Source organism: Pogona vitticeps, chromosome 13 (genome assembly GCF_051106095.1).
Source record: "Pogona vitticeps strain Pit_001003342236 chromosome 13, PviZW2.1, whole genome shotgun sequence".
In the NCBI taxonomy this organism is placed as follows: domain Eukaryota; kingdom Metazoa; phylum Chordata; class Lepidosauria; order Squamata; family Agamidae; genus Pogona; species Pogona vitticeps.
This window is the reverse complement of record NC_135795.1, coordinates 16281006-16294675: the sequence shown is the minus strand read 5'-3', so window position 1 is coordinate 16294675 and position 13670 is coordinate 16281006. Positions and strand designations below refer to the sequence as shown.

The 13670-nt window shown below is 42.8% G+C and overlaps 1 protein-coding gene across 1 annotated transcript; it reads left to right on the top strand.

Annotated features, from left to right (window-relative positions):
- The first annotated feature begins 150 nt into the window (after positions 1 to 150).
- Positions 151 to 13124, top strand: LOC110083737 (cytochrome P450 3A24). The gene is made up of 9 exons (XM_078381275.1): positions 151 to 3762; positions 4170 to 4258; positions 4858 to 5006; positions 5362 to 5489; positions 5668 to 5746; positions 7656 to 7816; positions 10250 to 10476; positions 10707 to 10869; positions 12627 to 13124. The coding sequence occupies exons 1-9, from the start codon at positions 3631 to 3633 to the stop codon at positions 12747 to 12749; spliced, it is 1251 nt and encodes a 416-aa protein (XP_078237401.1). The 5' UTR covers positions 151 to 3630; the 3' UTR covers positions 12750 to 13124.
- Positions 13125 to 13670: the final 546 nt, after the last annotated feature.

The window sequence follows — 13670 nt, the reverse complement described above, 5'->3', positions numbered from 1 at the left end:
CTGCCGTTGGATCAAGGCTCTGACAAACCTGAGGTCCTTCTGCAGATAATCATTCTCAGAGAACTAGCTTGGCTCCCTGGTCCCCTTGAGCAGTGGAGGGTCAAAGGGGTTCCTTCCTCCCTCCTTCCCAGGACTCACTTTTCCAGTTCTCCTGTTCTCTTTCGTGAGCTGCACACAGGTTCAAGTTTTCCCATCTGCTGAGGTCCATTCCTAAGGTCTTCAGATCCCACTTGCAGATGCCCTTGTATTGCAGCTGTGGTCTCCCTCTCCTCCTATGTCCCTGCACTAATTCTCCATACAGGAGATCTTTTGGAATCCAATGTAAGACACTAATGACAACTAAAACCACGGGTAGTACGAAATTAGATTGGACAACAACTGAAGAGAACCAAGTTCAGATTTCCATTCAGCCATGCTTGCGTAAGCTCAATGAGTTGGAGTACTAGGTTGTGGAGCCAGGGAGCAGGAGATCAATTCCACTATGGGCCTTGTAAGAGATGAGCCAATTTGTGTGGCTTTGGACATATAACATGGTTCCAGAGCAACTCCAGCAGAAACAGAATGGGAAACCTCTGCTGAGTGTTGAGTGGCTGAAATCCTGTTGCTTAGTTAGAGCAGGGCTAATTGAATCAACAGAACCCACAGAAGATCTACCCGTGTCACTCGTGCGAACCAGGAGGTGAGGCTGAGGAGCCTAACGCCAAGGAAGGCCCAGAAGGAAAAGACAAGAAATCGGGCCTTCTCGGCGGTGGCTCCTTGCCTCTGGAACAACTTACCTCCTGAGACTCGCATGGCTCCCTCGATGGGTATCTTTAAAAACCAATTAAAAACATGGATGTTTCGGCAGGCCTTCCCATCAGATAATTCCTGATGCCCTTTTTCTTTCCCTTTCCTATTGTTTTTTCCCATCTTTTTTAATGTTTCTGTTGTGCAAAAATTGTTTTATATATATGTATTGTATTATTTTATGTTGTTAGCCGCCTAGAGTGGTCCTAATCCGACCAGATAGGCGGGATATTAAGTAAATAAATAAATAAATAAATAAATAAATAAATAAATAAATAAATAAATAAATAAATAAATAAATAAAATAAAATAAAATAAAATAAAATAAAATAAAATAAAATAAAATAAAGAAGAGGTTCTGAGTGACCAGATTTCAGCCTATTCCTACATGCCTTTGACAAGGTTTACTAACAAACAGCTGCCTTCCAAGAGTTTCTCGTTATCACCGGCCTGCTGGAGACAAGGATGAGTCAGGAGGAGCAGGCAAACACCTATAAATTGGCCATGCGAAGGGGAGGGGGCAGTCCATCAGCTCTTTCATGTGACTTGACAAGGAGGAGCTTTCAAATTAAAAGTGCAAGTGGCGAAAAAGAACACGAGCATCTTCTGCTCATCAGCTTGGAAACCAGCACAGGAGGGTGACGGGCGTAGAAGGAAAGGAAGGCATTTCATTGCGTGGTCCTCAGAATGAACTTTCATCCCTGCTTCTCTCCAGAAACCTGGGCACTCATCGTCGTTCTCTTGGTCCTCCTTCTGCTGTAAGTGCCGGGAGAGAGAGGGAGCCATTAGAGTTCCCTGGAAAGAGCGATGGAGCTTCTTTGGGAGGGGGGTGGGGGGAAGCTCTCTGGGGAAAGGTAGATTTACGAATGCCTGAATGGATCTGCCTGGAGGTCAGTCAGACTGGAAAAGGTGTTCTTTTCATGGGAGACCTTGTGGTGAAAATGCAATGTGAAAGGTTATTGGCTAACTCAATGGATCAGAACCATTTTCCTGCTCTTTCTCAGTTTCCTTACTCTTATTCGTTGCCCTGGCTGAGAACATGATGGGAGCCAAGCTTCGTCTTCTGACATGGGGAGCTCTCCAACGTTTTTGGTGTCCTTCTCTCTTCTTCATGCTTATCAGACAATCACACCTCTGTAAACACCCTGAGCATTGCTCAGAAATCCTCTACGCCCCCTAAGTTACAGAATAGAACTCGCAAAATAGAGCCTGTTGGAAGACAGATATTCAAGAGATGCAGATTACGGGAACCAGAATTGCCTATAGATGGTGTAGATTTGCTTGGGACAATGTGCCCTTTCTGTACATGGCATGTTGGGAAGATGAACTCAGAAGACATGCCCATCATGGGAAGTGTGGAGAGAGTGCCCAGTGTTTATCCAAAGAGGCCAGGCACAACCTTGCCAGGAGACGAGGCTGAATGAATGATTTCTCTCCTCTTTTCAGCTACGGAATCTGGCCCTACAATTTCTTTAAGAAGCTGGGGATCCCTGGGCCTCGGCCTCTGCCCTTTGTCGGAACGTTCCTTGAATACCGACATGTAAGTATTTGGGGACAGGAAGACCCTGCATCCCTCCGAGACACTTTCGGTGTCCCCTCTGTGGTCAGTGCAAGGGCGGGCTTGCTGAGTTCTCTGTTTTCTTGCTCCATCCTTCTCTGACCTCTCTTTTTATCAACTCTTGCAGGGTGTGGTCCATTTTGACATGAAGTGTCATCAGAAGTATGGCAAGATCTGGGGGTGAGTCTCTTGCAGAATGATACACCATCGAAAAGGATGGATTAGTTAAAACGTGCTTCTGGGGGTGTCTGAATATTGCTCAGATGTTAACCTCCCTGATTTCTGTCCACAACAGACATGCAGAGGCATGTCAGATTGAGCTCGGAGACCCAGGCTCTCCCCTTCCATTTGCTACCTGGATGTAGTTTGTGGGTTAACTGGAAATTGATTTCCTCCTAGTGGGTGAGACCAACTACAGTTAACCCAGGCACTGAAGGGGAAGAAGGAATTTTTAATTTTTTTAATACATTGTTTTTATTGCTTGGTCTTTCTAATTGATTTGTGTCCTCTTTGAGTCCCATTCTGGGGCCAAAGATGGTAGTAAAAGAAATGCAGTAAATGAATAAATAAAATTTCTTTTGCTTCTTTATTGGCACTAGATTTTTCGATGGCCGACAGCCAGTGCTGGCTATTCTGGATCCTGCCATGATCAAGACCATCTTAGTGAAAGAATTCTATACCCATTTCACCAACCACCGGGTAAGTACCCACTATGGATTTTTCCCTGATAAGCCTATTTTTATATTTTTACTTGTGTACCCAGTGCAGTGCAGTGTACAGAGTGGCAGATGAGGACTCTGGAGATCAGGATTCAAGTACCCACTCAGTCCTGGTAAATCACTGGTGGTGTGGAACTTGCAAAGCCACTCTTTAAATATCTCAGTTAACTTGAAAGACCTATATAACTTAATGGCATAAACTCATACACACACACACACACACACACACACACACACACACACACACACACACACACACACACACACACACACACACACACACACACACACACACACACACACACACACACACACACACACACACACACACACACACACACACACACAACATCCCTCAAGATTCATTTAGACCATCATCAGTCACCACCTTAGAAATGCAGAGCTGGAAGGGACCCTATGAATCCTTGAATCCATCCAGCCCCTGCCAAAAAAAGCACGGAGGGTCTTGAACTCCCAGCCTGCAGCTCTACAGTCAGGAGACCTAAACAATATTGTAAAAGAGAGGATCCAAATTACAGAACTCCTGGCTCATTCTTATTTTCTTTTATGTCTTGCCTGACTAAGCTCTTTGGTTTGAATGGAGAGTTGGAAGCATCCCTAGGTGTCGTCTCAGATGAGCAGTGGAGAAGGATCCGCACCGTTCTCTCTCCCAACTTTACCAGTGGGAGATTAAAGGAAGTAAGTCATGAAGGCTGTCTCTCCTGGCTAACATGCTGCCTAAGCAATATGTTAGTCAGTCTGTTTCATCTTTTTTCCACTAATGTTAAAGCAACTGAACTCCGAACAAAGTTTAGAACTGCTGTCATACACATAGTTTGGGATCGTCATCCTAGAAGGAAGGACTCGGTTTCCTTTAATTCCTGTGTGAAGGGATGGTGCAGTATTAATCGTATCTGGTTTTTTGCTCAAGCCATATCTCATGTAATACACCAGATCCTTGGGGGAGGCCCTTCTCTTGGCCCTGCTATGTTTCTAAAAGCTGGGCCACCCAACAATGCGAAGCTGCCAGAAAAGCCAATGCAAACAGCTCGTTGGTGGTAACTCCATTTAATGGATGGCATCTCAGGCTTTGATCTGTGTTCCAGATGATGCCTATAATCAACCATTACGGGGAAATGCTGTTGAAGAATGTCCAGATGAGAATCAAGAACACTGAATCCATAGACACAAAAGTGTAAGTAGTTTTATGAGGCTATGGCTTCCTTTTATATAGAGAGTGGGAGTAAATTACAGTACAGAGAATTTCATGAAGAATCTCTGAGGAAGAGGTGCTGCCATTTTATGTCCCTCTGGACTGAGCTATACTCTTGACAAAACAATGTGGCTTGGACATTTCTGGAGTGCAACTTTCATACTGCAGATAGAGGATGCACAATAGGATAACTTTGTGCATTCTGGAAGGAGCTTAGGAATTTGTAGATCAAAATACCACGAGTTCCATTTGTGTTCCTATGTAAGTTATTCATTAATTTAGCTTTCTCTATGCAGAAAGGAAATGTACAGCAAACTGACAACTCAAGTAAAAGCCTCTGAGTATAAATATGGAAGATTCATTTGATAGATCCTCTTATATGTGGAGGGTAATTCCTTTAACTTCCATACTCTAGAAAGGCTTCTACCATTTGATTCTCCTGAACTTGTACTTTGAGCAAATGCCTCTAAGAAATCAAGGCATGCTAGTTAATATAAAAAGCTGTTTCTCAAAAGTCTCTATTTGGAGTAGATTGTCAGCACATGAAATGTATTTGTGTTTTCTTCATATCTTCCCTCCAGTATTTTTGGGGCCTATACTATGGATGTGCTGGCCAGCACTTCACTCAGCATTGACACAGACTCCATAAACAACTCCAAAGATCTTTTTGTCAAGAAAGTCCAGGAGCTATTCAACTTGAGCCTTATAAATCCACTGCATATCCTGACTGGTATGAGGAGCCACGTCATAAATTATGTTGACTCCTTTTTCTGCTTAAATAAATGCTGGGCTTGGATTCAAACGTGGTGAGGTTTCCTTTATGGATGGCCACTCTGTCTGTCCTGCTCTTCCCTGTCCATTCATGATCAATATGAGCCCTCACAGACCTTCAAGGCGAAACATCAGAGTCCCTCTTCCTTTCCCCTTCTCACTTTTTACCCTGGGAGTAAAAGATTTCCCCATGTCCCATGTTTCAAGTCCTCCTGCCAAGAAGGTGATGGGATGTGACAGATATCTTATTATTTCCTTTCAAAAGAGCTGAGAGTGCTTTTCCCTTTAAACAATCGCTTTGTTCTTTTCTCCAGTTGTCTTTCCCTTCCTCAAACCATTGCTGGATATACTAAACTTCACCTTGCCACCTTCTTCTGTGATGACTTTCTTTACGGCTGTGGTGAAGAAGATCAAGAAAGACCGGCAAAAGAATAAGCATATGGTCAGTTCAACTTGTTGTGAGGTCTGCTACAGATCCATCATCAAGATAATGTGTGACAACATCTTTCTTTAACAAGAAATGAATATTCTGCCCTGAATCACCTGCCCTAAACCATGCTGAGCAGCTTCTTGATTGCTGAACACCTTTTTGGTCTGCAACTCCCTCTGTTTCCTTGCAGGACCGCATTGACTTTCTGCAGCTAATGGTGGACTCCCAGATTGCAGGGGAGATCTCTGATGGGACAAATTCATATAAAGGTAAACAGAAAGGCTGCGATGGTATGGCTGTGCATTAGTTAACCATGGAATATGAATTTTATCCCTTCTCGATTTCACCATACCCCTTTGTAACATGAAAGAACTGCTCCAGGGGGATTCCCAGCTCTGTAGAGCAAGCCTTTAAGTTGTGTATGGGGCTATAAAAGAAGGGTAGACCATTGATTTTGGAGGAAGCAGTGGGATCCAACAGAATGAGACCATAGATTTCTATTTTCACAAGGGCTCCTTGGGGATATTACCAGGATAGGCAGTGAATAGTGTAAAATTAAAGGACCTTCCAGTTCTGTGGCACATGGGCTTCCCATCCAGTTCCTACATAAGTGGATGGCTCAGTTCAATGTGGTTGGAACTGTGATTGCCTCCCCACAATATATCTGGAATGATTGAGAAGTATCAATTGTTTTCAGTCTTATATATTCTGCAAAGCACTGGGTAGCCTACAGGAAAGAAAACACAGTTGTTGATCTGTTCCTCTCCACTTGCAATTATTTTTGCCTGACAATCAGTACTGACCAGAGAGTCCAGAGGTATATCAACACCACTTTACTGCAATGGATAGGTTCACATATATCTGTAGCACTGTCTCTTGCTGTGTTCTCAGTAACTATGACATGACCTCACGAATCTCTAAAGCCAACACCACCTTTGGAAGACTACGGTCCTCTGTGTGGAATTCACACTGAATTGATCTATGTCATCAGTATATTGGACAAACATCTCAGTTTTCTGTGGGGATCTTACTGCAGATGGACAAAAGAGATGATTTACAGATACACTGAAAACAACATTAATATTGACCATGTCTAATGGAAAGCTCTCGCTCAAACTGGAGTGCCTTGAGAACTGTTATCAAACAAGGGACAAAAAATTTTGAAATAAAAACAATGAAGGGTGCACAAAGGAATGAGAGAAGTGAGGATGAAACTTCTTGACTGCTCAGCAATCCCAGGATTGGCTGATGTGCTATTTACCACTGTTTCTGTATATTTCAGGCTTGTATTAGGTTAATGATCACCCATGTGTCCGTCAATGTGCTACAGTTGAACTTAGCCACTCACTTCTCCCCTTTCCTCCTAAATTATGAATTTGATGGAATTAGTCTTTTCCGAAATGGAACAACAAGCTGTTGTTGCTGTTACTGTTGCTGTAGGGATGACTCACTCAAAACCTGTTCTAATTTTCCTTTTAATTTCAAGTTTCCACACAATATGTTCCCTGATTCGTCATCCAGTTCTCCACCTCCTTCCCTCCCTGTTCCCTGCCCTGTCTCCACTCCTTCCAGCCTTCTACAGTACCTCAATCTGGAAATCCCACCTAGAGCTTTTTTTAAAAAAAGAAAATAAAAGGGAGAATGCATGAAATGGAGAAGAGAAGCTTGGAGAGGTTAGCTCTTTTTTTCCTTCCAGATTAAAATAGCATGTCATATTAATCTTGCCAGCATGAAGCAGAGAGCGAGAGGCTGCTGTGCTGAGGGGGAAAAAATTTACATTCCTCCTCTCTGTTGGATAAGAACACTCCCACAGATGAGATCACAAGTTTGAGAAAAGGGAAGAGAGAGGGATAACAGCTCTGGAAGAACCTGCACCAGGCAACCAAAACAAAGCATAAGAAACCCAGTTCTCAAGAGAGAAAAGGTATTCAAGAAGTAGAAGAGAGAACTAAAGGATTGATTCAAGTCTCAACTGAAATCATGTAGATCTGTTATTAAACTAATCCAGATCAACGGGTGAATGAACCACGTCTTAAACAGGAACAAATAGGATGTGAGGATGGGCTGTAAATTCATTACACAGCATTTGCAAAGTTTAACTCCTACCAGTACTGTTATTGTTTGATTCTATGTTGTATTGATTTATCTTTGATTTTTTTTCTCCTCATTTATTTTCAGCTCTGAGTGATAAGGAGATTTTGACACAGGCCATTACCTTTATTTTTGCTGGTTATGATTCCATTAGCAATACCCTTGGCTATCTGTCTTACTCCTTGGCCACCCACCCAGATGTTCAGCAGAAGCTGCAGGAGGAAATTGACATGCTGCTTCCCAACCAGGTAGAGGCCTCTGTTATCACCACGGTGTCTCATGTTACAGACAATAGGTTAAGTGTTCTGCCTTGTATGGAACGTTATTTGCAGGAGGATTTTAAAAAAGGTAAGTGTCTAGTTCTTGATTATTTAAGTGTGAGAAAGTGGATTCTTGATTAATGAGATAATCTTGAAAGCACGCTGCTACTGTATCTTGAAGACAAGTGTGAGAAGGTGGACAGAAGAAGAATTGAGAGAGAAGCCCTCTGGGGAATCTCTTTGAAATGACCAGTCCTGATTCCTACTCACAGAATAGAGGTACAATAGTGAAGAGTTTAATCATCCTGGTTGGAGGATTCTGCAAACTGGCAGCCAAAAAATTTACTGTGGAGCTTGCTTGCCTCTTGATATATGCTAAGCTCCTTTCGTTCTGTCCTTCAGGAAGCATGTTAAAGCAGAGTTATTCAAAGAGATGTTCCCCTTTGTTATTTATATTTTTTGATTTAATGTTGGAGGTATGTGCCTGACATTTCTAAACTGCTCAAAGTAGTGGCTTGTCACCAGATAGGCAGTATATAAATGCCGCCAAAAAAACAAAAAGAAGAAAGAAAGAAAGAAAGAAAGAAAGAAAGAAAGAAAGAAAGAAAGAAAATAAACTTTTCCAACCTGTGTATCACTGTGAGTTGGTGAGGCTAATGGTATTACTGCCTTGACCCCCTTAAATCATATTGTGCCAGCGTGTTTGCCCTTCAGAGGAATGATTAACAAATTCAAGCTGGCGGCATCCATGCCACTGCTTTACTCAGGAACAAAGTTAGTCAGCACGAAAATTCTGGGTCCCAACCAAGTCAATCAAATCGAATCTACAAAACCAAAGTGTAGATTAACTTAACAGAGTCTTGAAGACCGATAGATATTCCTGGCTGAAGGAGTTAGTTAAGTAAGTCCGCTGTGAATATTGGATGTCACACCTACAAATATGTGTGCAAATCAACTGCTGCCAATTAGGGAAGTGGTGATATTTTTTCAGAGATGATGTCTTTCTTTTTTGTTATTTTTGTTGTTTCGAGTGTTGCAGCCTCCAGTAAGATGCATGTCAAGCACTTAGGGGTCAAAACTGCATTTTTATATGGAGAGATTGAAGAGGAGGTGTACACTGGGCTTCATCAGCCAGAAACATCCTGATTTTGTATGCAAACAAAAAAAAGGCTTGCATGGGCTGAAACAAGCTGCTCGGACCTGGAATGAGAAACTGAAGAAGATGCTGCTGCAGGCCTGAGAAGATGTTACCCGGGGATATATGCCAGAGTCCACTAATCTTAAATACATCCAGATGTAATCAAAAACAGCTGGATGGACATTCAGACCAAACCCAGGCAGATTAACATTGAAGAGCCTGTCCCCTACATTGGCCAGCTTTATATAAGGGTCACCTGCCACGTCTATCCAGTTTACAAAACAGAGGCTTCCACAAAGCACTACAAAACTGTTCCGTCCATCTCCTTTGTCACTTGGTGGCTGTTGTTTCTTCCCATTGACCTGTTCAGCTGGTTGCTAGTTAGGCATCCTTCAGTCTCGAAAGACTATGGTAGCGTGCTCTGTATGGAGGGCTTGGAAAGCGCCTAGTGTGGCTGAGAAGGCCAATTCGAGAGTGACAATCCCTTCCACACTGAAGACAAATCCAGTCTGTCCCCTGTCCGGCTCCCTGGTTTTGCTGCTTTTGTGTCTTCCTCTTTGCCTCGGCCTGCTGGACAAGGGTCTCTTCAAATTGGGAGAGGCCGTGATGCAGTGCCTGCCTCCAGGCTGAATGCTCAGATGTCAGGTTTTCCCATCTATTTCTAAGGCCTTCAGATCTCGCTTGCAGATGTCCTTGTATCGCAGTTGTGGTCTCCCCCTGGGACGCTTTCCCTGCACTAATTCTCCATAGAGGAGATCCTTTGGAATCCGACCATCAGCCATTCTCACGACGTGCCCGAGCCAACGTAGACGTCGCTGTTTCAGTAATGTGTTCATGCTGAAAATTCCAGCTCGTTCTAGGACTGCTCTGTTTGGAACTTTGTCCTGCCAGGTGATGCCAAAAATCTGATGGAGGCAACGCATATGGAAGGTGTTCAGCTTCCTCTCCTGCCGTGCACAAAGGGTCCATGACAGCTGGTTGCTAGTATGTGTGCAGTAAAGAAAATACTCTACACAAGTCTGTAATTTCGATCAAATGCAAGTCAAGAACATTTTTAGTATTTTTCTCCGACAAATGTCATAAAGTCAGACTTTAAGTGAGGAATGGGGGGGGGGGACTCTTAGGGATATGAACGTAATCTCTGTGGATTGGTGCACTTCTACTGTGTAGCAAAGGAGGGATTTAAAACGCTGCAACAGATTGATGAGCCATTCTCTATGATTCTGGTCTGGTTAGTATATCTAGAATGCCTCCCCCAAATAGCACTTTCTCTTTTTTCACAGGCTCCTCCCACCTATGATGTGATCTTTCAGATGGAATATCTTGACATGGTGGTAAATGAAAACCTCAGGATATACCCAATAGGGGGAAGGGTTGATAGGATTTGCAAAAAGACCGTGGAGATCCATGGGGTGACCATTCCCAAAGGAACTGCAATCATCATCCCAGTTTTCGTTCTGCAACGTCTCCCAGAATATTGGCCAGAGCCGGAAGAATTCAGACCTGAGAGGTAGGTTGCAGGCAATCCTGCGAATGCCCTCCCCCAGAAGTTAATTTCCACCTCCAGAATCCAACGAGATAAAGGCCATTGAATCAATGGGATCTGTTGATCTGTTCATGTACTGTTCTGAAATCAGTCAAAGGATCTAAGGTGTATATTGCTTCCTCTCTCTCCCAGGATTCGCTTTCCCCTTCGAGTTCTCTCTCTTTCTCTCTCTCTCTCTCTGGATTTGCACACAGGTTCAGCAAAGAGAACAAGGAAACCTTTGACCCGTACACTTTCCTGCCCTTCGGAGCGGGTCCCCGGAACTGCATTGGGATGCGCTTTGCTCTCCTGGCTGTCAAAGTGGCCATGGTGATCCTCCTGCAGAAGTTCTCCTTCCGGACCTGCGAAGAGACGCCAGTAAACTGAGAACTTTTTTTTTGTAATCTCTTTCTCTCTCTCTCTCTCTCTCTCTCTCTCTCTTATTCTACACACACACACACACATACACACTGTGTGTGGAGATACAGATAGATCTATACAAACAGAGAGAGGAGGATATATTCTATCCAGTTGTAGGGTTATTAGTTCGTAGATTATTAGTCTGGCTGCAGAGCTGGATGTTGGGAGTCCAATTCCCCACTGTGCCTCCTTGACCGGGGCTGGACACGATGATCCATTGGGTCCCTTCCAGCTCTGCAGTTCTAAAATGATAATTATCTAATGAACCTGTGTGTGTGTGTGTATGTGAGTATCAGAGAGAGAGAGAGAGAGAGAATGTTTTTACTACCACCTTTCTCTTTAAAAAGAACCCAGGGGAGCTTACAACAGTAAAGCTATTAAAAGCTGAAAGCAGTAAGGATACAAATATTAAAAAAAGAATCAAACAATAAATAAACACCGAAACAGTAAGCAAAATCATCACCAACACCACATTCAAAGCAACAAGGCACAACAATCCATTTAAGTAGGGACAATCACTATGGGAAAGCCTGCCTGAAGAGAGAGGTCTTTGCCTGCTTCTAGAAGGGCAACACCCTGGCCTCCAGTGGGAGGGAGTTCCAGAGTCTGGAAGGAGTGGCAGAGAAGGCCCTCTCCCATGTCCCCATCAGGCACACTTGTGAGGATGGCAGGACAGAGAGAAAGGTCTCCCTTGATGATCTTAACACCTGGGCAAGCTCATAAGGGGAGATATGGCCCTTGAGATAACAGATAACCTGGCCCTAAGCAGTCTACGTAGAGAAATTCTCTCTCTCTCTCAGTTTAGATAGATAGATAGATAGATAGATAGATAGATAGATAGATAGATAGATAGATAGATAGATAGATAGATAGATAGATAGATAGATAGATAGATAGATAGATAGATAGATAGATAGAAAGACAGACAGACAGACAGACAGACAGACAGACAGAAAGAAAGAAAGAAAGAAAGAAAGAAAGAAAGAAAGAAAGAAAGAAAGAAAGAAAGAAAGAAAGAAAGAAAGAAAGAAAGAAAGAAAGAAAGAAAGAAAGAAAGAAAGAAAGAAAGAAAGAAAGAAAGAAAGAAAGAAAACTGAAATCTTGCTGGTCACAGAGAACAGGAAAAGATGGTCAGGAGGAGAAGCGGAAGATTTGTAGCAGCCTCTGACAATTTCATCACACTGGCATCAGCTCTGGATGAGATCCTGCAACCTTTAGCACCACCGTCTTGCTTTCTGTGGAATTCCTGAGTCACAAAACAAGACTGGAAAAAGCTGTGTGGTGGAGGGGGGGGGTACATGACACCTCCCAATGTCTCCAGCCAAGTGACCGTGCTGCCTGTGGATCATGGACACTGCTGTGTCAAACAGTAACTACAAACAACTGAACTGCTCTTTTTGAAACACTGTCAGATTGCTGGAGAGAGTAAGCAGTCAGTGTCAAAGAATGGCTGAGCTCACACTTCAGCTCAGAGTGAGCCTTGCAGTTCAGTTACTGAGCAAAATTGCTTGGACTTTTCCTCCTGCCTTTATTAATTAAATCCATCAGAAGGTCTGTGGGGAGAGGGAAACTCTAAACAGTAGAAATGGGGGGGCATATATTTCCAATTGTTTCCTCCCAATTAGCTGCTGAATTTTGCATGCAACCCATTCTCTAATCATTTTTCTTTCTGTCTCTCCTACCGTATACCCTTTACCCCCTTTCCGTTGGCAAAGATTCCCTTGGAACTTAACAGCCAGCTCATCATTGAACCAAAGCAGCCGATCAAAGTGAAGTTAGTGCCCAGAAAGGCTGCTGGATCTGAGGAACAGAGAAATAGGAAACTGGAAAGAGCTTGATGCAACCGTCATCTTTCTGCCTCACATCCTATGGAATTAATAACTTGAGTGAGTCTTAGGACTGAAGACTACAAATGGGACACCGTGTTTATGAATGTTCCCCTTCACATCACTCAGGACTAGCACCTTGAAGCAGCAGAATTGAAAACAGGACGTTGTAGTTTTTAATCTCAAGAATGTCGCTGAAATCCTCATAATTATACATGTATAAATCTCTGCTGAGATAGAAACCTATTAAATTAAACAGTACTTACACAGGGAGAGAACTGTACTATGATTACTACCTTTATGCACATACAGTAACGGAAATGTAAAGATGAAGGAATAAAAGTTAGAATGAGTGTTTACATTTTAAATTAAACTTATTCCTACAAAGAGGACGTACTGTTTGATTTTTAATTCTGCTTTTTAATATTTTTTTAAAAAAATTCTATTTAAAATACTTTCTATCCTGCCTTTCTCCTAAAAATGAAACCAAAGTGGTTTCCATAATTCAGAACACAATATTAAAAAGGTAAAAACAGCAAATGGTTCAAACCTGAAGAAGAAAGTAATAACATTATGTTCAAAATGTTAAGTCGAAGCGTTACTAAAAACAGATTTAGGGGCAGCAAAATATGAACCGTCCTGTTTATTGTCTCCTAGGTAGTCAGTCAATAAAGGAAAAGCCTTCCTAAAAGAAAAGTGTTGGCCAGATTGTGAAAAGAAAGCAACAATGGTTAATGCCTGCATGTTTTGTTTCCGGATGGAGCTACGCTTTTCACAAAAGCAGGTGGCACTGGCGTTTCGGGAATGGGTGTCTCAGACTGCAGATGGGGGATGCAGGAATGTAAGGTTCTCGTGGTCCTTCAGCTTTTTATGTTCTGGATGGGCCTTAGGGAATTGTAGATCAAAACACCACCTGTCCCATTTGGGTCAATA